Consider the following 25643-nt stretch of genomic DNA (forward strand, 5'->3'; position numbering starts at 1 on the left):
ATTAACTTGTGTGTCACACTCTTATTTCGTGCAAGAGGACTTCACCAGTTTTGCATTTAAGAAGGAATTATTTCTTTATCTCCGTAGTATTTGTTTATCTTTTGGAACTTTTTTCCAACCATGAAGATTAGCTACATCTGAAAGGGGAGAACTTGTGCTTCTGGTGACATTGGAACGTGTCAAGGGTCTAGTTGCTATCTGTCCTGCGTTTACAGCACATTCCTTTCTTTTTTATTGCAAATCTAGTAATTTTTCATTGAAATATATTGATAAGGAATATTGAGGGGTTATTTTGCCCTTCTCCCAGAGCTCAGGACATGATAATCTTTCTGGGGTAATCTGTGTTTTTCATTTAATGAATGTCCTGCTTATAGGTATTGAAGAGGTCTTTGATCTCACAGCTCTCTTCCTCTGGCATGCTGTCGTTAAGCCTATTGGCCTTTTAGGCTTCAAGCTTACGGGATGCTAAGCATAAGCGGGAAGCATTTGGAGTGCGTTACATGTACTCTTCCGTGTTACTGCTTGGTGGGGCTGCTTGCACTTCATCTCGTGGATTTTGACCACTTCCATGTTTCTAAACTGCGTTAGGCTCTCCCGTACTTCATGTTGTTTTTCCACTTGCATTTGATCAAGTGAACCTTTTCAGTGGTCTGCTCGTCTGAGTAACTTCTCTCCCCTGCAGGTTTGGGATAGATACTGAATTTTGGGTATTCTTCCTAGAGAAGGCTTGAGTATATTGACTGGTTTTCAAAGAGACCTGTTTAAATTAGATGGAATAATGCAATACTAAATTGAGAGTATTTCTACTTCAGCTCAATAAAATCTAGAAAAAAGTGTATGTTGCATAGATCCATGAGAATTGTTTCTCAATGTCCAAGTCATCTTACCTGTTCTGGTTTTGCTGAGACTTCTAGCTAGGGAACCCTTAGTTAAGTGGCTGTCATCTTAAGGTTATAAACTATACCAGTTTTCAAGTGATTACCTTCTGTGCTGGTAGGAGTTAGGAGTTTGGTTCCTCTCTGGGCTCTCTGACCCAAGTTTAGACTGAAAAATTTTGACATCTGCTGTGATTCAGGTGCTACTGGTGTAATCTAAGGTGTTTTCAGAAAGGGTTTCAAGGTATCTCGATATTGGATAAAGAATCAATTTTGAGACCTAAGACATGCATTTGGCAAGACTTTTCCTCTTTTAGGCTTGAAATGATCCTATTTAGTTACGAGTCAGGTACCTTCCTGCACATAAAACTTATCTGGACCTGTTTTGTGTTAGTGTACAGTTATTTCTCAGTGTTCAAAACTTAGATCATCCTCAGCCCTATGTTTGTGCTTGGTGATGGAATTATTTTGCAATTTTGATGCAGAAGTCGTCACTGCCAAGGATAACAGCAATCACAAAGTGGTAATCATGTCCTTAGGTGCTAGGGGAGATGCAGGAGGTTCCCTTTCCCTTTGACATCAAACTGCAGGCTCATTTCCTTTAATTTAAATTTGGGATCTTCCTGGTATCCTGAAAGGCATCTTCCCTGATATCAGCAATGTTATATTACATTTCCACAAAAAGAAATGCATTTTTTTACCGTGATGGTAAGTAAAACCAGTGTAGTCATGTTCTTATGGAAAATATGTTCATCCTGCTCTCTTGTTTGGGCTCTGTCCTTCTGTTAAGGGCTTCATTCTCTTTACATAGCAGGGTTAAGGTTACTTTATTTTGCTTACAGGTTTTCCTCCATTTGAATTTTCTTCTAAAAATAATTCTGTTTCCAGGTTGCTATATTTACTTCAGCAAGAAACCTCCAGCACAGAACTGAGAACAGAGTGCGCAGTGGTCCTTGGAAGCCTGGCAATGGGTACAGAGAACAATGTCAAATCCCTGCTAGACTGCCATATCATCCCTGCCTTGTTGCAAGGTACTTCTCACTTATTGCAGTTGATTTTAGTAAATTTTCTAAAATATGCAAATAAGCAAAGATAACAAAACTGAATAGTATTTTTTATATAAATTCATAGGGTTACTGTCGCCAGATTTGAAGTTTATCGAAGCTTGCCTCAGATGTCTCCGTACCATCTTCATCAGTCCTGTAACTCCAGAGGATCTGCTATACACAGTAAGTTGTAAGCAGATCATTCTGTCCTTTCATTTGTACTGCTGTTCAGGTAGTAGAACCTATAGATTGGGTGGGAGTGAAAGGCCTGCTGTCAGTTAGCAGTGGTAAGGAGGGCTTGCTTGACCAACAGTGTGAGCGTTTCTCACCTGAGTTTAAGGCATCTGGGTCGTATAATGTTTATAGTGTTTTTTGAGATGAGGTGGTCCTAGTTACAATGTAGCACGCGGAAAGTGCACAGGAATAGTATGCCTAAGATACTGGATTCTTTTTTTCATCCTTTACTTTGCCTTACTTTGTTACACTGAACAGAACTTTGCCATGCCCTCTCCTTATCCAGGCAAATGTCATAGCCCTTAGTTAACCATAGCTAGAACCTCATCTGGTGTAGGAGAGTGCCCTTCATTAATTTCAACTGTATAATACCCATTTTCCTGTCTCCCACTCCAATTAGACACCTGGAAGTTAAATATTTTGTGACTGTGCCCAAAGTCATTGTTTTGCGAATGTTTCCTTTTTGCTTCTCTTGTGGGAATATTGAAACCTGTGCTTTGAAAAGTGATGAATACAGGTCCTTTGAAAAGAAAGAATATATTTTTCTTTATATCCCTTGGGAGGTACCAGTCATAAGCTTTACTGCTGTAATATGGTTCCTAAGGCAGCAGTTGAAAAATCGTGTTTGCAATCAATGAAATAGTGTTCATTAGGCCCATAATTATGGCAGACTCTCTACTCTTCCAGCATTGAGAGTAGTAGGAAGAACTTAAGAATTCTTGTTTAGCCTCTTTGCTTCTAGTCACAACAGCTCCAGGGAGACTCTCCAGCATTTTCAGATGCTTCTTGAATGAATGAAAGAGCTTACTCAGTGCCCTATCTTGTTCTGTTTGAAAGATGAGAGCATAAGATTGTCAATGGCTTTTCATTTTTGTCTAGCAGTTCTGGAGAAGACTTCTGAAAAGCTGGCTCCTAAGTTGTATGTTAGAGAGAAACTTTTCTGCTAGATTTTTTTTGCAGTCTGACCTTCATATAGAGGATGCTGTGTCTCAAACTTTGGCCAGGGCTGTTTCCAGAAGATGATGTTATGACTTATCTCAGTGTCTCCAAGGTCATTACAGTAGCTGTGGAGGGTCTGGGATTTCAGAGAAACTCTTTAAGTTCTAGGATACACAAGGGCTTTAAAGAGAGCTATGTAAAGGACCTTGAGAATATTCCTTTCTGTTTGTATCAGGTTTGGAGGAGAATAAACAAATAAGTTTTTGCTGAAAGGGAGCAGGCTTTAGCACCAAGAGCGGTTTAGTGGCAATTCTGCAACAGGAGATGGCATGGAGTCCCAGGCTGGTAGATCTGTTGAGACACAGGCACGTGTGCAGACATAGGTATATGTCTGTCTATTATGTATCTATGTGTTGAGAGGAAGTACTTAGTGACAGAAAGTTGGCTTGACCAAATCAATCTTCAGTTTCAAAGCCAGTATCTTGACGCCCACCGTTGATGCATGAAGCACCAAGATCTGCCTCTAAGCAAATGTCAATTGGTGCAGTTGCTGCTTGCTTCCATCTACTGTTGAATATACTTGAGTGATTGGCAAAAACAGAAAGCTGCTTCCTAGCAACTCGAGTTCTTTGAAAAATACAGCTGATGTGCACATGAAATTAGTTCCAGCTTTCTTCCAGTTTTCCTCAGTGTCCTATCTAGAATATTTGCCTGTGGGAATTTGACAGATAGCAGAAAGAGCAGAAAGCTGGCACAGTGGTGGTAGAAACCTTCTTGGATATCCAGGCGTCCTCTATAGATGAACTGGGTCTTACCATTTTACCTTGGGAAGTTCTTCTAGCGTACACCACAGATCGTATGTATATGCATGGTAGGAATGTTTGTACTGAATGTGTCTTTGAGCTGTATAACTAATTGCTGATTTCTTTATATAGCTGTTGGGTAGTTAGTGATGACTTCTAGTCTCCTTAAGATCCTGTTTGTTTTTTTGTCTAGTATTACAGAGGTAATGGGAATAAAAGTTGTCAGGAGGAAGATACTAAATTTAGTTGCAGACTTGATTTTAAAAAATTTTGTAAAAGTGTTCTTGGCAGTGTTCTGCACAGCTCAGCTCACAGCTCAGTGTAGCGAGGTGTGTTTTGGCTTACTGAGTAGATTCAGGTGCCACAGTAAATCTAGTCTGACTCATGACCTGTTGCTTCAGCTCTTGTTCTTCTGTTTAAAGCAAGAGAATGGATTTAGTGACAGAAACTCTCTCCAGCCTTTGAAAGCATTTCCTTGCTGTTTCCTTACAATGTTCTCAGTTGTGATCCCGTTTTCCTTCTTCAGTGAGACCCATGTATGAATCTATTCAGAAACTGTTGGCAGTGGCCACTTTTTGTGGAAAGTGTTGCTTTTTCCAGCTTCCACAGGCTAGTGAAAGGTATTTCCCCCTTACTGCTCAAGTTTGAGATGGCAACTAGTTGCTTTAGGGAGACCTGTGTCACCTGGTGATTGACTAGGCTTGATGAAGGGGAGGGGGACCAAATTGGAGGACAAGGTTAGCGGGATGGAGCGGGGTATGTTATAGAGATTAGTAACTGCAGTTATTTAATCCTGAATAAAACTGCATTGTGGGATAGGCATATTTCACCATGGCTCACTGGTATGCCCTTCCTAAGAGGGGAATTCAGGTTGTTTTCTGACACCTTGGGCCCTCTTCCATTCCTTGTAACTGTTAGTGATGGCTGAGCCCTTACAGCTAACCTTAAACATTCTCTAATCCCAGCTGTCCCTTAGAAATGAGAACTGTAAAATGACAAATCCCATTTTATTAGAAAGTTTTGGGTGGACATGCAGTGGGCAGTGATGCTTTCTTTACTTTAGTGAGGTTTCTATAAAATATTTGGGAACTACTGTAGGTTGCACAGGACTTCTATTTTACTAAAATTTATTCCTGATGATTGCTTTAAAAAGGTTGTTGCTTTTTAGTAGCAAGAAATAAAAGTTCCTCTAGAATTATTTTTCTAGTTTCATCTTCTCCCAACAAGTCAGTGTGTAATTAATTTATTTGAGAAATGGGTTGCAGCACTGGAACATTTGGATGAACAAATTAGAAAAAAAAAAAGTAATTGCAGCTAGGTCTGAAATGTAAAGAGCAATTTGAGACTTGAAGAGGACTGGTTAGAAATAAAACAAGAACAGAGGAGAGAAAAAAATTTGTTTTTAAGGAATACCCAGAAAAATAGAAAGATTGAGTGACTGTATAGTACCAGAAAGCTGTGATCTATGTAGCTGTAAATGTAATGCAGTCCCTTGGGAATGGAAAAGAAACAGATTGTATGCACAGTGACCATTAACTTGTTAAAATTGGGAGAAATATTGCAAATGCCTTGAAGGAATAACACTTACAGAGGAAGTCTTTGATCTTGGGTGGGAATTGATGTTGTTAGTTAGAGAGCTGATATCTTTATATCTATTCCAACTTGGAAAAATGAATATAAACCCCTGTTAAAAAGATGTCTTAAGAATAGATCTTGCAGACTACATTTGAGTGTTAAAAAGGAATAGGAGGAAAATAGATAAGTGCTGGGATCTAAGTGCATTCTTAATTTAACAGATCTCATTTTCTTGGACTGTCACTGTCACTTTGAGAGTAGTGCTGCAAAGAGTTGCTGTTAGAAACAGGCGGATTACAAAGGGGTAATGTAGATGGATGCAGCTCCCTTTCTTAATTCTTTCCTTCAGAAGTCTGTTTGGATGAGTGGTAACTTTGTTATAGTATGTGTAACATGGTGTAGATATTTGTCATAAATTTGTCTTGAACATGTCTTGTTACTAAATAGACATCACTTTAATGTCAACAACTTTAGTTGTTTTAACTGCAAGTTATGGGTTTAAACTTCATAACGTGGCTTATTAGGGTTGCTAGAAAGATCTCTACATTACTTACATGTATGTGTGTGTATATATACTCACAGATAAACAAAAATACATGCATATAAAGTGTGAAATGATATAGACCTATACTGTCGTATGCAGTTAGCATTAGCATTTAATTAGGGTCCGTAATACCCACAGATAATCATATTCTTTCTAGATTCTAGTGAGCACACAAAAATTACTATAGAAGTCACAGATGCATTTTGGCAGGAACGAGGGTGACCATGATGGTACAAATGCCTTGTCAGTGCTTCATATTGGGACAGCAGTGTCTCAGAAATGCTGATTAAAATGTTTCTCTTCATTTACTATGATGAAAAATCACTTCTATCCAAGAACCTGTCACTGGGCCATGGTGCTGTAGGGGACAGCATCATTATGTGTTTCATACTATATCCATTTCTTTTACACTACAGTAGAGCTTCTGGTTAGGGGCTTAATTTCTATCTCCTTGCATTCCTACCAAAACTTCCCACCCTGCCAAATTATAGGGGAAAATGCTCATGTCGTCTATATTGCCAAAGTTCAGCTAAAGCAGAACTACCGAATTGCTAGGTTGCAGTCTAGGATACGAAATGAAAGCTTATGGTAATGCCTTTGCTAATGTTAGATCAAGTCGAGGGATGATGCTACACGTTCAGCTTCGTGAGCTAAGAGTTTAGCTGGGTAATTCTCTCATTGAAGGAGGAGAAGCATTTTGGAAGCCACAAAGCAATATATTTTTATTATATACAGCATGCAGAGTAAAGAACCTGAAAGGATGCTCAGATCCGTAAGTTCTTGCGTAAAATTTCCTGGTTAGCAGAAAGAAAACCAAGTTTAAGGTAAGGGCAAAATATGGTTAGAAAGCAGTATATGAGAGTGGGTACTTCTGAGTTAGAACCCCGGATGTCTAGGGGGAGGGACAAACGAAAAAACCAGAAAACTCAAATCTAGCTTTTCTGCTTGCAGACTTGTAGTCCCCAAAAGTTTGTATTATTCCCCCTGTCTAGGGATTCCTGTACAGGTGCAGTATCCTTTCTGTTTCAGTCTTTACTATCTCTTCTGGTATGTTGGGTGCCAGGCTTGATATTGGCTTGTGCATCGTCTGTGCTTATTGCAGGAGGGAAATAAAACTCAGATTATTCAGGGGGTTTATGAGTTCTGATTGGGGATGGAGCCAGTTTATCTCACAAGGTAAGCATCAGTCTCATATATATGTATATAATGTACCCCCAAGTTAAAAGGAAATGCAAACAGATTGTGTAACTTGTGGCATTTCATTGCAAATAGAATTGCAAAATGGGTAACACCTGATTGCTTTATGGGAGCTGGATGTTAATATTTGATTTAATAATTCTGTAAGTTATGTTTTGAGAATGGTTAGCACTTATTTGGAAGACTGGTATCTGTGTTTCTCTCTGAGAATTTTACAAAAATAGAGTACTCTTACTCCCCACCTCTGTCTGTTAAGATGACAGATACAGATATTTTCCTTTCAGCTTCTTCCCCCTCCTTCAGCTGCAAATTCCTTTACCTCCATCTCTGGCAGGAGCAATGTCTCTATTGATGTAATTCAGCTTTTTAGCTTCTAGACTAATATTCACATCCTTTTAGCTGCAGTTTTAAAAACAAACCAGATTATCTGGCCAGTGATCTCCCTGCAGGAGGCTTCAGGTTTTGCATCTTTTGTTTGGAAACTTTGCTTGGTTTAAGCTGTACTGCCTCCTCCTGAAGCGCTTGCCCCACACCATCCTCCCCAGCCCTCCAAACCTTCTTGGCTGTTTTCTCCAAGATGTCCTTTATCACTGAAAAGCCCCGTAGCACACAGTATACATATGCTGTGTTGAGCACTAACGTGGCTTGTTTTGCCTTAACTTAAGGTGGGAAACACTTAGAAGTTTTGGCGAGCTGTTACAAGATTTTTAGGGTTGTGACAAATGTTTCTCCTGAGCAGCGTTGGCCTGTTAACTGCTTCTGTTTGGCTTCTCATGGGATTTAATACCCAGCTTTCCCTCTGTCATGGAGAATGCAGTGACCCTTCATTATCATTATGGCCATGAGCACTACTACAATGTACTTGAGGATTTAATGTCTAATATTGCTCTACGACCAAACCAATCCTTTGTAGGCTGTTGGGTTTCTGGGCTTGCAAACAAATTGATGGACTTGTACGTACGCCACGTGTAAAGGCACAAATCTGAGCTCCTGCAGACCAGACACTAAGGGAACTGCTTAAGATACAGTCTCTGAGCCCTGCTTTCCCCGTGCACATTGGCATGCAGTGTGTGTGTGTACCATATGGCCAGTGTAGCTGGAAAAAACTCCCATTTCTAGTAACTTTCTCTCTATAAGCTTCTGAAATGGCAATTGAATATGTTCCATGTTGATCCTTTCCAGCTATTGAAAAATGAACAGTAGAAACAGACGTTGTTTTTAATTCCCAGTGTGATTCTTGGCTCTGTGGCTCTTCTGTTTTCTGTTGAGAGGGACAAGCCTGGCTTGCTGGCACCAAAGTCTTCTAAAGTACATCTGCTGTGTGCCGAACATAGATATTCATAAAGATTAACAATTTTGCTTAATCTGAAGTATTTTATGTAGTGATGCAAATAGACCAGGAAGGATTTATACATATGTTTATTTTGTTTGGATAAAAAGTGTGATGTTTTAATTGGGGAAATACATTTTTTCATACAGCTGCATACCACTGAAGCTGTAGTCAATACGACCATCTCTCTGGCTGCTGTTGCTTTCACTACCCTTGAAGGTAGCCACCTCCCCACAGAAGAGGGTTGCAATTCATCAGTCCACTCGCCTGCAGGTTGAACAGTTTAGTTTACTTCTGTAGAGTTGGTATAGCATAAGCTTTTTGGAAAGGAAAAATCATTTAGTCTTTGATCTTCTCTGTTCAGCACCGTGCAATTCGGTTGTCTGCCTTTCCAGAGTCCATAAAGTTGCCAGTGTTCCTTCCTTGCGCTGCCCTTGCCCCTGCTAGAATGTACTGTTAAAAGTAACTGAAAGCTTTAAAATATTGTCATTTTCTAACTTCTCAAAGTGCTCAAGTAGTAACTGGAAATGTTTTAGTGAGAAATGTGGTGTCATGACTTTCTCCTGCTCTTGCGTATTTTGAATTCTCCATGGTTCATGTCGCGCACTGCAGTAGTATGTATTTGACTTAAAGACAAGGAAGACTCTTGCCCTTCACTTGACAGCTAGAAAGTTAGTGCCAGGCAGTTCAAGGCAGACTGTGCACTGTGCCATCTGGCACCTTGCGCCTCTCCCTGGTCTCTTCCACTCTGAGATGAATGAACAGGTAAGTAAATCCCAATTCAAGTAAGAAAATACTAAGATAATTCCTTGAGTAATTGCTTTCGATGACCACTTTTGCAGTTAGTGTAGGTGTTTCTGTGTATTTTTGTTTTCTAACAAAGCAAGTAAAAATTGGAAGTTCTGTACTTGCATTGTTTTAATATTCATGAAAGTTGGTCTCCGAACTGTCACTTTTTTCCTGAAGTCCGTCCTGCACTACTTTTTGTCTGATGTCCGTGCAAGTCTCAGTGGAAGGGAAAATTCCATGTTTTGTTCTGAAACACTTTTTCTACTGAGAATATAGAACACGGACTTAGGAGTACTCTTAAATAACAAACTGTTAACAAATTCTGCTGAAATGTAGTGTTAATACTGTTTTCTTTTCTGACTTGTTTCCAGGATGCTACAGTTATCTCCCACCTCATGGCACTGCTCAGTAGGTCTCGATATACACAAGAATACATTTGTCAGATCTTCTCACATTGCTGCAAAGTAAGAAAGAGAATGCATGTTCTCTATGAGACTTCTTGTGTTTCCAGCATATAAGAAACTGTATAAGATGATGTTGCCTTTTGTAGCTGGAACATTAAGACAGTGATTGAATTGTTATTGTCCTGGATTTGCTGACAGCTTTATTGGGGATAAAAGATTTCTCTACAGTAAAGCAAAATGTGCAGATGACTAGTTTTGTATAGAATATGCGTCTTTAGCTGCTAAACCAAGTCAACAATCTAGGCAAAGATCAATCCTCACTATTATCAGTATAATTTTAGAAAGACTTAATTTTTTTCTTTGGAAGTCTCAGAATTGTTTGAGCGTGCCTTGGCATGTTTCTTGTATCTGCTTTCAAGCCGATTGTTATAAATCCAGAGGATGTTTTCTGAGAGGTATTGTACGCTGAGAGGGAGAAAAATGCACTTCTCAGTCCAACTCTATCAGCTATAGGTTTGTCCAGGTACATGTTAATTCCTTCTATATAGCACAAATCTCCTGATATGGGGGAAAATTTTTTTCTAATTTAAAAACAGCAACCCTCATGCAAATTCATGCCAACAACATTGTCATAAAAGAATGTAAAGCTAATGATATTTAAATTAAAACACTGTTTACTTCTCTAGGACCCCTTTTTAAGTTGAAAATAAACCTGCTAAGACAGTGAAGCAGTGTCTCATTATCTGTTGTAACTGATAGGTAGTGGGAAAACAGTCAAGTGAGGTGTTTGGGCTGGTGGTTCCCTTGTGTTCCTTTTCTCTGAGACGCAAGTGAATCATACTTGTCTTCCAACAAACGCAGGGATCTCATGGCAGGCATAAAATAAGCCTCTATCCCTTGATGAGAACCATTTGTTCATGTTTATATGGCCCTTGATAGTCCCTATAATGGGCTGGGTGGCTTGAACAGTTGAAGAATTGAGCCATATTGGCGTACAAAAAAATGACGTGGGACTGAGGCTGCAGAGGTTTTGAAGTCTGTCTGTACGACTGGAGGTAGCTCAGCGGCAGTGTAAACCAGGTCGGCCGTATGAGAACTGCTGAATTGTTTCAGGTAACTCAACCAACCTGAAAAGAGCTGATGGCATCTTTTTCCTTGTAGCTACATAAACTCCTGCTGACTTGTGTATGAAATACGTAGGTGATAGAACAGAAGCCTGCTCGTTTATTGAGAGCAAAATAAGGAAGGTCTTATGAACTTGTGATGCTATCTTAAGTGCCTCCATCACCAAAGAAAGTTTACAGTGAAAGTTTTGAGAAATGCAAACTTTTGGGGAGAAAAACATTGGTAGTGTGAACAGATAGAAGCACAAATGCACAGGAAAGGGAAACTGCATGGGTATGGATAATACAAAATAGTCATATTTATAGAATAAGTATTAGCAGCAAAGCAAAGGAAAATATTTGAGGTTGAGTAAATATCAGAAATTCAAAATTGATCAGGAACTCATTTCTGTCTTTTCCAGGCAAATGCAGCTGTTGAGAAGCCCCCAAATGTCCCCTCCTTTATTTTACTTAATTTTGGCTTTCAGATCTGGTAACCGAGACAAAAGATCAATTGCTGTTCCTTCAGACAAAACAAAATACCTCTAACAGTGAAGCAGAATGTGCAAGGGATTTTCTGATTTACATGGACAGGCAAACTATATTTTTATCATACAAATACTCCTGAAAGTTTCAGTATTCACAGCACTTTTAATGAAGACTGGGTCTTCAAAAGACTGATTGAGAGAACCTTTCTAACTCTTTCCTTAAGCAACAGATTATTTATAAGTTTTCATTTTTAAGTGAGCCTTTGCATATAGGAAGTTTCAAAGCCTTTATTTTCTTTTCCCTCATCTTAATAGGTTTTTCATTAAACTAATGGTGATGTGCCATAGCTTCTGCTCTCCTTGTTCCTACAGATTGCTCTCTACCTGGTTCTTGTGCATGTACTTTCTCTTTTCCTGGCTTGAGTTTCAGTTGGGTCGGGCCTTTCAGGTTCCCTTTCTATTTCTATTGCTCAAATTTCACTGAAGTAAGTCAACCCGTTTTCCATAACTAGGAAATCCTTTATTCAGGTTCTTGGCATATTGCTGTTTTCTGCTTGTACTGCATGCTCTAACTGCTTTTTCATGCGTTTTTAGAGTTAAAATTGACCGGTGGGAAATGTTAACCCTGGAGAAAGTGTGTGCCCAAGCAAGGGAAAGTGTTGATTTACAGAGGAAGCAGGTGCAGTTCTTAATATACCCAGCCAGGACTCTATTGCCATATAAGCAAAACTGAGTAAACTGTAATGGGGTTAATGCAGAATGCATTTTAAAATGCAAGTCAAAATTTACTCTTTAAGATTCTCTCTGTCACAGTTCACTTGTTTCCGGAGAAAGGGATGTGAGTAGGTAAACTTTATTATTTTAATCGTCAAAGAAAAAATGCGAAGTATGCATTTGGAAACACATGGTTATAAATTTGAAGAGATAGTGCTGGGTATTATATTTGCATGTGGTGATATCTCTGCCTAACTAATACCTTCACCACAAAGTGAAGATTAAGAACTACTATCTGGGAAAGATTCAGGATAAAGCCTGTAATCAAGGCACTTCCTCCTAAGTCCTGTTCTGAGAATGTTTTCTTATGTGATCCTAGGCTTGGTGCTGGATCTCTGAAGAAAGGTACATTTGTATTTAGAAATTTGTTTTGAAAATTTCATTATTGAATGAATTATTATGTGTGTCTGTTCTCCTGCTTTCTTGAAAATCAACTTTTTGTGATGAAAATCCTGCAAGAATTGTGATTTCTCTTCCTGAAATATGACAGCTCTCAATCATCTTTGGAGAAAAAGGTCCTTGTAATAGACTGGCTCCTAGAACTCTATCAGTATACCCAAAGGAAAATAAAATCAAAATGCCTTGCTGTCAAATTGATGTCTGAGATATTTGGGATTGAAAAGGAACGATGCATTACGTTTTTAAGCCTTCACATTTGTATTTGAAGCTATCCCTATTTGGGGGTTAGTGCTCAATCAGATCATGCAGTAGGCAAGCTAGAGTTGCAGGTGCGAACACGGTGTGTGCGAGCACCGTGTGTGCAGACTGGGTATTTTTATGTACCTCTGATTATGCAGTATGAGTGCACCCAAGTATCACCGCTGTACACGCATTGGTGCTCTTTGCACACAGTATATCCTTTGCATCTCATTGAAGATTAGGCTCCAAATGTCTAGATAAGTAATATTTGTGAGTTGCTAAAACAATCTAGGTCAATATGATTTTTTTTACTTTAATTTTATTCATCTTTTTCACATATTTTAATATCTATTCTTCAGCTCCAACACTGGCATAGCTGCGGCTTTAAATCATTGCCTCAGCCACTTCTGTGTGCCAATGTAAGTTGTTTTCCTCCTTCAACCATGCTATTTTAACTGCATCTTTTTTGGTAGAGAGCTCTTGGTGGCAGTAGCAGCTGAAGCATCTCTTAAAGCACCAGATATGTTACGTCTAGAAGTAACTTTCGTGCCTTTTTTATTTTTCCTGTAGAGGTGAAGGATGGTCTGTGAATGTTCTTTTGAATTTAAAAGGAATCTGATTTTATCTGTACCTCTGAAATATGAAAATACCACTCATGTATACTAGAGTGTATGGAGTTGCCCATAAACTCAGCTGGGCTTGAGTAGAAAATTAAGGTGTGAAGATACTTTCTTCACTTGCAGATTACTCAAGCAAGTGTATCAAGGTGCAGTTAATGCTGTGGCGTTCTGAAAGCTGAATTTAGAGACTGCAGGTGGCCCATATTTTAATGCCAGTAGGACTAGAGTCCTGAATCTACTTCTAAAGAGATGTTTGTAAGTAAGATCAGATCTCATAAAAGACTGTTGAGGGTTGCAGGGCCCGTTGGGATTTCCTGTTTTTTTCCTGACCTTGTGGAGCCTTGTCATACTGTAGAAGCTCTGAGACCTTTCTTCTGCAAAATTCAGTATTTGTGTTGATTCCAAATGCTTTTTTTGGAAAAATACTGATATTTCATTGTTTTAATAAATCTTAAAGTCAATAAATGGGTGATGGCTGACTAGATTTGTGGTTAAGTATATTTGAAACTAAACTGCTCTGTAGGAGGAAAATGTGAATCTGTTCTCAAAGCACTGTCACATTCTGTCTGGAAACAGTTTTAGAATTAATTCTCTTTTCTGGAGCTAGAATTGTTGAAAATGCTTAATATTACCAGTGAAAAAGATGTAAAAATCACTGGACATTTTTTATATGATTTGCAGAGAAAATCAGGACTTTCCCAGTAATTACTTCTAATATGAAGAATAGGAACTTAAGCAGTCTATCAGTGCTCCTTCATTTGTGAAAAATAATTTCACTCATTCTATTTCTGATATGCATACTCCTAGTGCGTAGTTTCCTATTGAGGAAATAAAATGAAAATGGTTACCAGAAAATGGCACATGCTATAAAATAACATAGTTGGACCTTTTTTTAAAAAAAAAAAAAAAAAAAAAAAAAGTATACCAACTGATTAAAAAAGTAATTGTTAGTAAATCTATGTTTTAATACTTACAAAAATTGCAGTTAGTGGAAACTTCATGTGTTCTTATAAATCAATAAATGCCTCTTCCTTTTTAGGGTCCAGATCACCAAACAATCTTGTTTAATCACGGAGCAGTTCAGAATATCGCCCATCTGTTAGTCTCCACCTCCTACAAAGTAAGGCATTAAAATTATTCAGTGTTTTGTACCAGTTTATGAAAGTTATCTAATGAAGGTGAATAGTTCATACCTATGCGTATGAACTAGAATCATAACTCAGTGTAATGTGTGTTTCTAGAACACCAGTTGTTATTATGAGCTGTATGGATTTTTATCAAAATGTGATGTATTGTTTTGGAGTGTTCTGTAAATTTAAAACACCGTTAATTAAAACAGCTGGTATTTGTTGATCTAAACAAGAAAAAACACTCAACAAACCAATAAAAAGGTCTAATTTTTTGAAAAATAAATGATAAAACGGAGCAGAAAAGAGGCAAAGGGAAGCTGTCCTAACCAGAAGTCAAACTTGTGAAAACCTGGATGTGAAATCTGGGAGGGGGCCAGCCAGCGGCGTGCTCGCTGAATCTCTTGAGTCTCAGCTCCATTCTGTGTTACATTTTGGAAGCCCATTCTGGATGGTAGAGTACTACCAAGAAAAAGGACTACTGTAATGCGGTGCTGTAGTGCTCTCTCCACCACGTACCACCTCCAAAAAAGCGTCATATTGTGTCTATAACTTGGTGGCATGGAGAGTCAACTAGCTCTCCTCAGGGTAAGGGCAAAATTCCGAATCCTAAGCAGGCCCTTAGGAGTCTGCTGTAGCTTAGGAGATGGAAATGTTTGAAGCACGTTAAGAAGTGCATGTCCTTTCTGAGGCTCCTCTGTGCAATTGGTTATTTGGAGCTAACAGAAGTGAAAAAGCTTCTGAAATCTGTCTGAAGCCAATCCTATGACCTCTGAGTGGTTGAGCTTTCATGGCCTTTCCTATCTTATCCTTATCTTTCCTTATCTTATTCTGAGTTACTTTTATTACAATATCTAATATAAAGTATCTAAAGTATGTTATTGTCCTTTTCTTTTTCTTGAAAATAGACTGTTCACTGATTGATTAAGACTAGATCAGATAACTGTGCTTGTCTATTTTGATCTCCTGCTTAATGAAGAACATCTTGATAATTAGAGTATCTTACAGAATGAAAGCCAGTCTTGAAATGAGCATTTCAAGTGAAAGGAAATCTGGTACTCTGTTCCAGTGGGTCAGTATCTTCATGGTTTTGGGGGTGCAGGGAAGAGAAGCATCTACTAGGAAGTAGGATATCTTCAGCATTTCATCAGTGAGACTGATAATTTCTGGTTTTTATTTTCCTGTATTAGTGAGTTTTTATAATGATCAAGCAATGTTTTTCCTAAAGGAAGGAGGATCAAAGTAGCTGACCTTTTCCAGCTTGTGGTGTGATGTGACTTTTCCAAACCATGTGTCAATTTGAACCTTTCCTAATTTTTAAACATCTATCTTAAAATAAACAAGACGGAGCTCAATAGAGTACCAGTACCAGGAGAGTACCAGCAAAAAAAGTAGTTGCCTTAGTAATTTTTGTAATTGTCATTAGTAGAGCAATATATTTTAAAACAGTTAACTTCTAGGTAGACTTCAGTTGTTCTCATTAGAAAATTTTTCCCCTTTTCCTCCCACTCTCCTCCCAGCTTGCTTGTTTCTGGCAGGAATACAGCTCTTCAGCTGTGGTTTGACTCTTTTCAGTGCTTTTTAATATAGAATATCTACTTTGTGCTGCTTTGAAAAATACACTAAATTCATTAGATGTTGTGTGAAAAGTAAATGGAGTTGTTGTCAAATGAGGCTTTTGTTCTGAAGCCAGATGGGCTGCTATCCATTTTTCCTAACTAAGATTTCATTACTACTGATAAGAGAACTTGATATCTGATCACAGCCATGATATAGAATTAATAAACAGAAGTTTGATTTTTATGGTCATTGTCTACCCTTGGACTTTCATATTTCCAGGAATTTTTGTTGAGGATAGGCAGGGGGACCTAAACCTAACTTGCAGTAACATCAAGTGCTTTCTTCAGTGACGGGTATTTTAGGTTAAAAATCTCTTCGTTTTGTTTTCCTGTCGCACCAAGAATGTGGTGGTAGCAGAAATGTGGGAAGGACATGGACACAGTTTAAATATGTGAAATTACAGAGGATGAAGTCAGACTGATGTATGAACTGAATTAGAGTCTGTAGCCAGGAAGATGATTATGGTCTTCTCTGTGTCCAAAAAAAAGAGGTTGTATAGACTTCATAGCCTAGGTTGGCTAGACAACCAAGAAAGCTTGATAAACCAAGACTTGGTTTTGACTTGAAGGAGGAAGATCCAGCATGGTGATTATTGAGTCGTTTGTGTGGGGGTGATAGCTGAGGTTGCGTAGTGGCAGTAAAGTTTATAGCATCAATTCCTTGGAAAATTAGCTTAGAATCAGTTCAGCTAGATCGTTATTGTTAGATATTTTATTAAATTAACCTTTAAAGACTTAGGAAGTGCGGGTCACAGTGGCATGAGTTTCTGACTCCCTTGGGCAGTTAGACTCTCCTTGAAATATTATATATTGCTGTTGTGAGACTCCCACTGTTGCTGTTGGCAAGTCTGTGGAGCGTTACCGATGAGACTGGTATCTCTGAACCTCTGGTTCCCACCTTCTAGCCCTCACTTTCTCTTTTTCACAAATAATTACAACATGCAATGTAGAAGGGTAGTTCCAGCAAGGAGATCAGAGCAGTCAAGCTGAATCTTGGATGCTTTCATCTGCCTTTTAACTATCCTCTAAATTTCTTATTAATAATACAGAATTATTTTTTATAAGCCTTAAAAGTTAGTGTTTACATTTATGCTTCATATATATTATGTTTTCACACAGGTTCGAATGCAAGCATTGAAATGCTTCTCAGTTCTAGCCTTTGAAAACCCCCAGGTATCAATGACTCTTGTAAATGGTAAGCATAAAGGTACGGTTGCTAATTTGACATTAATTTTATTGACTGCTTGTATTGGAATTATTTTCTGAGTTCTCTTTCATTGTTTGCAGTGTTGGTTGATGGAGAATTGTTACCCCAAATTTTTGTCAAGATGTTACAAAGGGACAAGCCTGTTGAAATGCAGCTCACATCAGCTAAATGGTAATTTTCGTCAGGAATTAGGATGAAATAGCTTGCAATTTATTACTTTTTTTAACTGTTCACTTTCTTGTTGTAAATTCATATAAATGAAATCTAAATCTCTAAGAATAATGATGTTATTGCATTATCTGAAATCTTGAGGAAATATTTCTTACCTAACAGTCCTTATAGCACAATGTTCACTCTTTTCTGTACATAAACAGGAAAATACTGCAGGGCAGTAATCTTATCAAAAATGTGTACTCAAGCATACGGAGCTTCATAAGCTGAACTGCAGCTTTCAATAATAGCTTAGATTTTATGACAAGTTTAACTGTGAAAAGGCTGTGATTGATCTTATGTTATTACAATGTCCTGTAATACATGATAATATCACTGTGAGTCCTCAGGACTCACGCAATGGACTAGGGCTGGGGTGTGTTGAATATTATATGCACCAAGATGAGAACAGGGGAAAGGGCTAGACCCTCTCCCCAATTTTTTAAATTAAAGTAGATTATTATTTAAACTGCTTGTGCTGGTACAGGAGAATTAATGTTTATTAAATAATATTATAGATCAATTAGAACTTTCCCTTTTGGCATAGGCACATCTTGGCACGGTCATATAAATAATACATGACACAGTGTGACCATGTTCCATAGCAGTAACACTAGGATTACTCATTTCATAAGCTAGGAATTGACTCCTTTTAAGGCCCCTTTCCTCCTATTGTGTTGATAATGTTGGGATAAATGACTGCAGATGCTTAAAGAAGAAAAGAAATCTATCACTGTAAACTGCTATAATCGAGCATAACTCAGGATGTTAGTCACCAATGTATTGATTGGTTTAGACTCCATTAATTCTCTGCACTGAAGACTCTCCTTTGAGATTTTGACAGCTTATTTTTGACCTGGATCAGTTCTCTGATTCAGTTCACCAAATAATTTCACTGATACTTTTGCCAGTACAGTCTTCAGATTTTGGGTTGTCAGCTGTGATTGATTCTGTTTCTTTGACAATCCAGAGAAGAGATAAAGAATTAAATTAAAAATAAAGCTAGTAGAGGTGCATCTTTTCCACTGATCTCAAGATATGAGGCAGTTAAGTCATGAATATTTGTTTGTATTCAGTAAAGTAAAACTACTTTAACTTATTTCATGCTTAAACTAGAACACTTTGGTAGACAAGGTTTGACTGGACTAAATGCCAGCTGCAAGACTGGTACTTTCCTCGTGGTTGTTCAGGCAAGAAGATGAATGAGTCCTGCTATCAGTCCCAAGGGTTGAAACGAGACTTCTCGGTCACCTGCACTGAAATTCAGTGGAGTTTTGGTTTTGTAGAGACAAAAGACACTTGTGGCAAAGTATTAGAACAAAACCACAGCTCCTAGGCTAGTGCGAAGGTTGCAGTTTCTGACTCAGCTGTGTTTTCAGCTCCCAACCCTATATCCCTCTGCTCCTCATAACTTAGGTGCTGGCCTGCCCTGCGTGCAGCAAAGGACAGGCTGTTGTATACTGCACCTGTATCTTAAGAAAGATTGTTTGTTTTGTTTTCCGTCAGTATAAGGGTTTTTTTTTTTTTATCAGTGAGGTATGCTGGTGAGGCCTGTTTTGACCAGTTTACAGTGTATGTATTCATCAGTGTTCCAGCAAGGTGTTCTGTACTGTAAATTTACTTAAATGTGTGCATCTAAAAATTTGTTCATGTGCCCAAATCCAAGTCTAGTAAGCAGAAATATTCTGAAATGAACAGTAAAACAGAGCGAAGTACACTTCACTAGTATGGTCGTTTATTTTGCAGTCTTACATGTGTAAAATATAGTGGTAGGTGAATGCTTATTTTATCCCATTGCAGCCTTACTTCCATGTGCAGAGCTGGAGCAATACGAACAGATGATTCCTGCATCGTTCTCAAGGTGAGCAGATTAAGCAGCTTTTGGTGTAACACAGAAAACTCTCATGTGGTTCTATCTTTGCTTTTATTTGTATGTCCTGTATAAAAAGTTACAAAAGTTTGTTATACTGAAGATTTCAAAAGCACCAAGTTCTGCAGATGCTCATTCAAAAATCAGATCCCTAATTTCACTTTGCTGTAAAAGCTTAAAGACACAATATGGCTCTTTTAAGAAACTTTGAAGAATCATACTAGGAAGTGTGTGTTCAGGTATAAATATCCCAGAGTTTGATGCTCACCCCCATCTGATGATTGTAGTTCAGTCATCATACGTAAGCAACTGGAAACGACATTATTGGCTTGGTTTCTTATACTGATGGAGCACTGATTTGTCTTTCACCAGTTTGTTTCACAAGACTAGTCATAACACTTGCACAATCTATAAATGGAATCTATCATATGGGCAGGTGACGTCTCAGGTTTCACAACATTTTTGTAGATTTGTCTGAGCTTCATTACTTCATATTCTGGCTGAGGAAATTTCTTATAAACAAAAAAAAACCCCTCACACTCATGCTGAAATACTGGACTTGATTTTTATACTCTCCTTAATTAACTTCCTAGTAAAGTTAACTTTGAACACTGTAGGAATGTCATGTTTCTCTTGGTAGTCACACTTCTATAGCCAGGCAGAAAAAGCTGATGATGAGCAAGCGTATCAGCCAGAGATCAGAAAATACTAGCACTGCTTGCTTCTCCTTGTTATAGTGAAGAATTACTGTAACACTAAAATAAAGGTGTTCAATTCTTTTAGTTACAGAAGAGGAGTCTGGCAGACTCAAAGCTTTCTTCAGTATGTTTTTTTTTTAGAATCCATTTTTCCAGAGAATAATACCACAATGCAAACAGTTAAAATGCATAAAAGCTAATTTTTTTCCCCTGTATGTACCATGAATGCGTGTTCTGAAATCAGTAAGGTACCTGTTCCTAGAATGAGTCTAGCAACCGAAGGGTCTAACCAGCAATCAGCAAAGCAGTTATTGTCAGTATTTGATGGTCTGAGATCTGAAACCTAGGAATTTTTGACAGCAGTCATTTGTCTTTGGCTGTGAAGGCCTCTGCAGTGTTGAGTTTTCTCATGTGAACAGAGAACTGATCAGTGAGTGTGATCACAGCATGCTGCAAGCCCGAGGCCCTGCAGATAGCTGCACTTACTGCTTAAAGCAAAAAGTAGTTTTGCTTCTGTAGACTAAAGTCTACAGAAGATACTGATGAGTATCTTCTGACTGTGGCCTGGTGCAAACTCCTGAGGCTCCTGCAGATTTACACTTGGAACCGGAGAACTGTCACAAGGGTCTCTGCCCCTAAGGCCTATTTGGGGGGAATGCTGGAGAATTAGTAGGTTGTAGGTAAGATAGTGTAGTAGGAAAATGTATTTTTCCCTTTCAGTGGTTGTAGCAGGTAGAATCTGACGTATCTAAAGCTTTCATTAGTGAGATTTTGGTGTCCATCATTCCAAATAATGACATACAGATGAAAATCTCTGTTGGCTGAGGCAAAGGCCCCTCCCTCCACCCTTTCTAAGCAAGGAGGTCCAGAAGGCAGGCAGTCCAGCTCTATGCTCTTAGTGGGGATTTTAGCATCTGTCCTGCACAGTCATGTGGCCTGACCCTGAGTGAGGAAGGTTTTACTAAACTTCTAACCATGATCTTTCTTTTCTTTTCTTTTCTTTTTTTTTTTTTTTTTTAAAAAAAAAAACTTTTCAGACTCTGCCATGTTTGGTTCGGATGTGTAGTAAGGAAAGACTGCTGGAGGAGCGAGTAGAAGGAGCAGAAACACTTGCCTATTTGATTGAAACAGATGTGGAGCTCCAGAGAATTGCCAGCATTACTGACCACCTCATCGTCATGCTTGCTGACTATTTCAAGTATCCCAGCTCAGTGAGTGCAATCACTGATATCAAAAGGGTATGTTTCTGATTCGAAACCTTCGAAAGTGTGCAAAAACAATGACGTTAACAAATGGTGATTTAAATGCCCAGGATGTGTTTTATTCTATTTAAACCGTGCATCGAAGTTCCTCGTCAGAAAGGTGACAAACATCCAGCGGGACTGGGTTCCTGATGCACGTCGTCCCCAGGTCTTTGCTCACTCACTGCTCTCTCTGGAGCCTGTGATAACCAAGCTAAGATCTTTGTGTATATCTGGTGTCCCCATCCTGTAAGCAGGATGCTGCTGTTCTTCCCTAGGGAACATAGGGAGATGGGCTCTGGGTGCTTTAACATAGCTTTACTATAGGAGTTTCATGACATTTTCCGGAGACAGTAAGAAAGTACTAGACTGAGACACCTGTCATGTTTCTCCTTTGCAGAGTTTAAAAGGCTTACCTTCAGGAACCAGTGCATTTCAGCTTCATAAGAGATAATAGCCCATGTGATGAGAGACTGATTTCAATTCTTAGGTCAGGTTTGTGCAAAATATTAAGTTCAGAGACTGTTCTGTTTGGTTAAGCAGAAAAAGATCTGGCTGTCGTGTAGTGTTTCATATTATGAGTTATCTGTGCTTGCAAGTAGATTGGATAAACAGAAACCAAATACACCTCAGAGGCTGTTACTTCTATGGGTGTTGTACACAGACCTTTCATTTGTAAACCTGTTTGTTTCCAGATTTGCATAGTTTCCAAAACACTACTGGATCAGTCAACATCAGAGGCAAGATTGCTTTTGATATTCTGCATAGGGAAACATCCATTACCTGTTCGCTTCTTCTGTCCTAGAGGCTGCTGATTTTTCAGAAGTATCCAGAAGACCTGCCTTACAGACCTGCTTTTTCACTTTTTTTTTTTTTCCCCCATCTGAAGTTGGCCCAAGGAACAGACTTACTTCTCAGGCTTCTATAGGAAGGGATTGATTCTGTCTATATAGATGCTTGGAATTCTATGTAAAAGTGCAAATGAAATATAAAAAAGAAAACTGTTAGTCTCAGTATAAAACTAAACAAGCAGAAGGCAGCTTAGTAGCTGACTGGGAAGTAATGGTCATTGGCTATAGTATGCAAAACATCATTAGGTTCCAGACATGAGTGGAACAATTATAAATATTATGACATTGCTTAGAGTGTTCAGAAAGTCTCTAAAAATAGTCTGCTGTGAAGCCAGAGTGCTTACCTTGTAAGAAATGCATTGAATTACACCCTATAAGGTAAAAACTAGATGTCTTCTATTTCAAGTATTTTTAACAACGACATAATACATTTTGCTTTAATATAGCTGCACCAAGGAGAATTACTCATACAGTTTAACTTCTGAAGGTTCTTTTATTTCAGCACTTTGCTGTATAATATTCATTTTTCTGGCAAACATTTTGAGTAGAATTTATAGATCACTTTAAGTTACCCTTTGGTATGGAGTTTTGAGAGCAGCTAGAATCCTGGAATAATTCTGTTTGGAAGGGACATTAGGAGGTCTTTAGTCCCAATCTTCTGTTCAAAGCAGGGTCAATACTGACCTGAGAGGAGGTTACTCAAGGTTGCTTTGTCCAGCTAGCTCTTGAAAACTGCTAGGAATAGAGATTAAACAACCAATCTAAGTAATCTGTTTCAATATTTGACTCTCCTCCAGGTGAAATATTTGTCCTCATCCAGTAACAGTCTCTCCTCTTTCAGTCTGACTGTTGTCTCTCCTTCTGCTGGCTATGCACCTTCATAAGGAGCCTAGCTTCATGTAGGTTTTGGAAGGCTGCTCTCAGGTCCCTCTGCAGCCTTCTCTTCTCAGCTGAACAAGCCCAGCTCCCTCAGCCTCTCCTCATGGGAGCAAGTGCTCCAGCCCTCTGACCATCTTGGGGACCCTCTACTGAACTTGCTCAAGTTCATCAATGTCCTTTTTGTGCTTAGGGAGTGGGTGGAGAACAGGGCACAGTTTTTGAGGTTTCCTCTAATTGTCAGGTAAAGGAGAGCAATCGCTGCTTGTGATCTGTGGGCTGTGTGCCTGTTAGTTACATCCAAGGCTTCTGTTAGCCACTTTGGCTTCCAGGGCACACTGCTGTACTGCTGGCTCCTGCTTAGCTTACCCCCAGGCCCTTTTCAGCTGAGCCTGTACCATTGCAAGGAGTTATTCCTTCCCAGGTACAGCTTTCTGCATTTCTCCTTGTTGAACTCCCAGCTGGCCCATTCCCCCAACCAGTCAAGACAGCTCTGAACGGCAGCCCTGTCCTAAAGATCACTGACTGCATTCCCCCCCCCCCCCCCCCCGCAACAATTTGGTGTAATCCACAGGCTCAATCAAGGTGTGCACCATCTGCTCCAGGTTGTTGATAAGGATATTAGACAGGATAAGTCCCAGAATAGGCCCCGAGGAGCTCAGCTTGTAATGAGGCTGCAGGTAGTGTGAACCATTAACCACTGCCCTCTGACCTTAATGGTCCATCTCAGTTCTTCACTTGCCCTAACCATAAGGTCTCAACCTAAGTGCAAGGATGCTGTGGGAGACCATGTTGAAAGCCTTGCAAAAGCTGAGGTAGATGACATCTGCTGTTCTATCTTCATCTACAGAGGAGTTGTTTTATTATTAGAAGGGACTCAGGTTGGTCAGGCATGAATTTACCCTTGATAAATCCGTGCTGGCTATTCCAAGTCACCTTCCATTTCATTAGTTCAAAAATGGTGTGATAGCATTTAACTTGTGCGATCAAATCCCCCTCGACCTGCCAGTGAATATGTGCTAGCTGTACAGCTGTTCAGAAAATAACACTTGTAGTTTTTTGGATTTTTTTTTAGTGTCTATATTTTATATTTGTACTTTATTTAAATAGCTCGACCATGACTTGAAGCATGCTCATGAACTGCGCCAGGCTGCTTTCAAGCTCTATGCTTCCCTTGGAGCAAATGATGAAGATATTCGAAAAAAGGTGAGCCTGTGAAAAGTGTTAGCAGTTGTGCAAAGCCACAGCTGAAAGCTGTGCTGAAGGGCAGGGCAAGAATTTGGGTGCATGTTGTGCACCTTTATATAAGCTTTGGGGTATAAATAAGTTGAAATAACAAGGCTTTCTTCCAGTTTATGTTCCTACAGACTTTTATCTTGCGGCTTTTTTATGAAATCCAAACAAAAATTAATGTAACGCTACATAATACTGAATTTTATTTATGTATAAATCTTCACAGTGGTGGTGGAACTAGGTTTTCACAATGTATTGTTTTTTAACATGTTCTTTCCGCACATAACTGTGCGGGGGTATTGTCATGGCCCATGTTCTGAGGCACAGAAAATACCTACGTCCTTCTATAAACCAAACATTTGCTTGAAAATAAACCCTGGAAAATGTAAGCATATTGACAAATGGAATCGTGGTTTGGCTTGGCTTGTGCTGTAGGAATAAACTGAGATTGATCTGAAGGAGAAAAAAATCTGCTCAACTTGGGAGAGGCTCTGCGGGGATGATTAGTGCTCTCTGTAGTTAAGAACATGATGCGTGTGGGAATTGGAGAGAAATTAATGATCAAAACAATTATTTTTTAAATGAAGTGTGTAGTTGCTATATCAAACAGAAGTGGTAAGGTCAGGAGGCAGGAGAACTTTCTGGGTTTATTCCTTGCTTAAAGGGGAAAAGAGAAGGAAAAAAAGATATGAACACAAAGGAGGCAGGAAAATGCAGCATAGAAAAGATGACTAGCAGGAGAACTTGTCAGGGGGAAATGATTCAGGATCTCCCAAATTCAAAATGGTAAATCTATCTTCTGTTGCAGGATGAGCCTCTTTAGTTAATAACAGAGATGCCTTTACTTATATATGAAATTACTACTAAAATGAAGAGTAAGGGTTAGCAGGAATTCAAAAAAACAATGACTCTTAACTAAAGCATATTTCTTTTACTAAGTGACTGTGTGTGTGTGGGGGGGGGGAGATTCATTTGTTATAGAAAACATTCACTCTGATATTTACTGCCTTTTATCCTAGTCTTAAATACTGGGACTGGCCATGTCTAAATGTGAAAGATGAACTGCTCTGTATTTTTTCCAGACAGTTTCACAGCATGCCTCCAGTCTGCAGTTTGTATATACTGTATTGGCTTGTGCATGCTGCCTTTTATTTTGAAATGACATTAAGGGTAAAGCATTTGTACAAAAAGTGTCGTGTTCCTTGATGATTAATAAAACCGTTTTAAAAGCAGTAGCTGAGCAAAGCATGCAGATGTTGTTTTCTAAATGATATGTGGTTACACACTTTATTCCACTTAATCTGGGAAGATAATGTGGCTTGATGGTGTTTTAGTCATAGGTGTCTTTTTA

The 25643-nt window shown here is 38.9% G+C and overlaps 1 protein-coding gene across 9 annotated transcripts in view; it reads left to right on the plus strand.

Moving 5' to 3' along the window:
• ARMC8 (armadillo repeat containing 8) overlaps positions 1-25643 on the plus strand; it is a 67194-nt gene that overhangs the window by 29104 nt on the left and 12447 nt on the right. For 6 of the 9 annotated variants that reach the window (XM_062582646.1, XM_062582650.1, XM_062582651.1 and 3 more), the window contains 10 exons: positions 1764-1906; positions 2007-2104; positions 9704-9796; positions 13100-13159; positions 14400-14480; positions 17226-17313; positions 17394-17484; positions 19324-19384; positions 21129-21329; positions 24170-24265. In XM_062582646.1, coding sequence (XP_062438630.1) covers positions 1764-1906; positions 2007-2104; positions 9704-9796; positions 13100-13159; positions 14400-14480; positions 17226-17313; positions 17394-17484; positions 19324-19384; positions 21129-21329; positions 24170-24265 — 1012 coding nt within the window. The remainder of the gene's footprint in view (positions 1-1763; positions 1907-2006; positions 2105-9703; positions 9797-13099; positions 13160-14399; positions 14481-17225; positions 17314-17393; positions 17485-19323; positions 19385-21128; positions 21330-24169; positions 24266-25643) is intronic. The other 3 variants (XM_062582647.1, XM_062582648.1, XM_062582649.1) reach the window with 3 other exon arrangements.

This window comes from Rhea pennata, chromosome 9 (assembly GCF_028389875.1).
Source record: "Rhea pennata isolate bPtePen1 chromosome 9, bPtePen1.pri, whole genome shotgun sequence".
Lineage (NCBI taxonomy): Eukaryota > Metazoa > Chordata > Aves > Rheiformes > Rheidae > Rhea > Rhea pennata.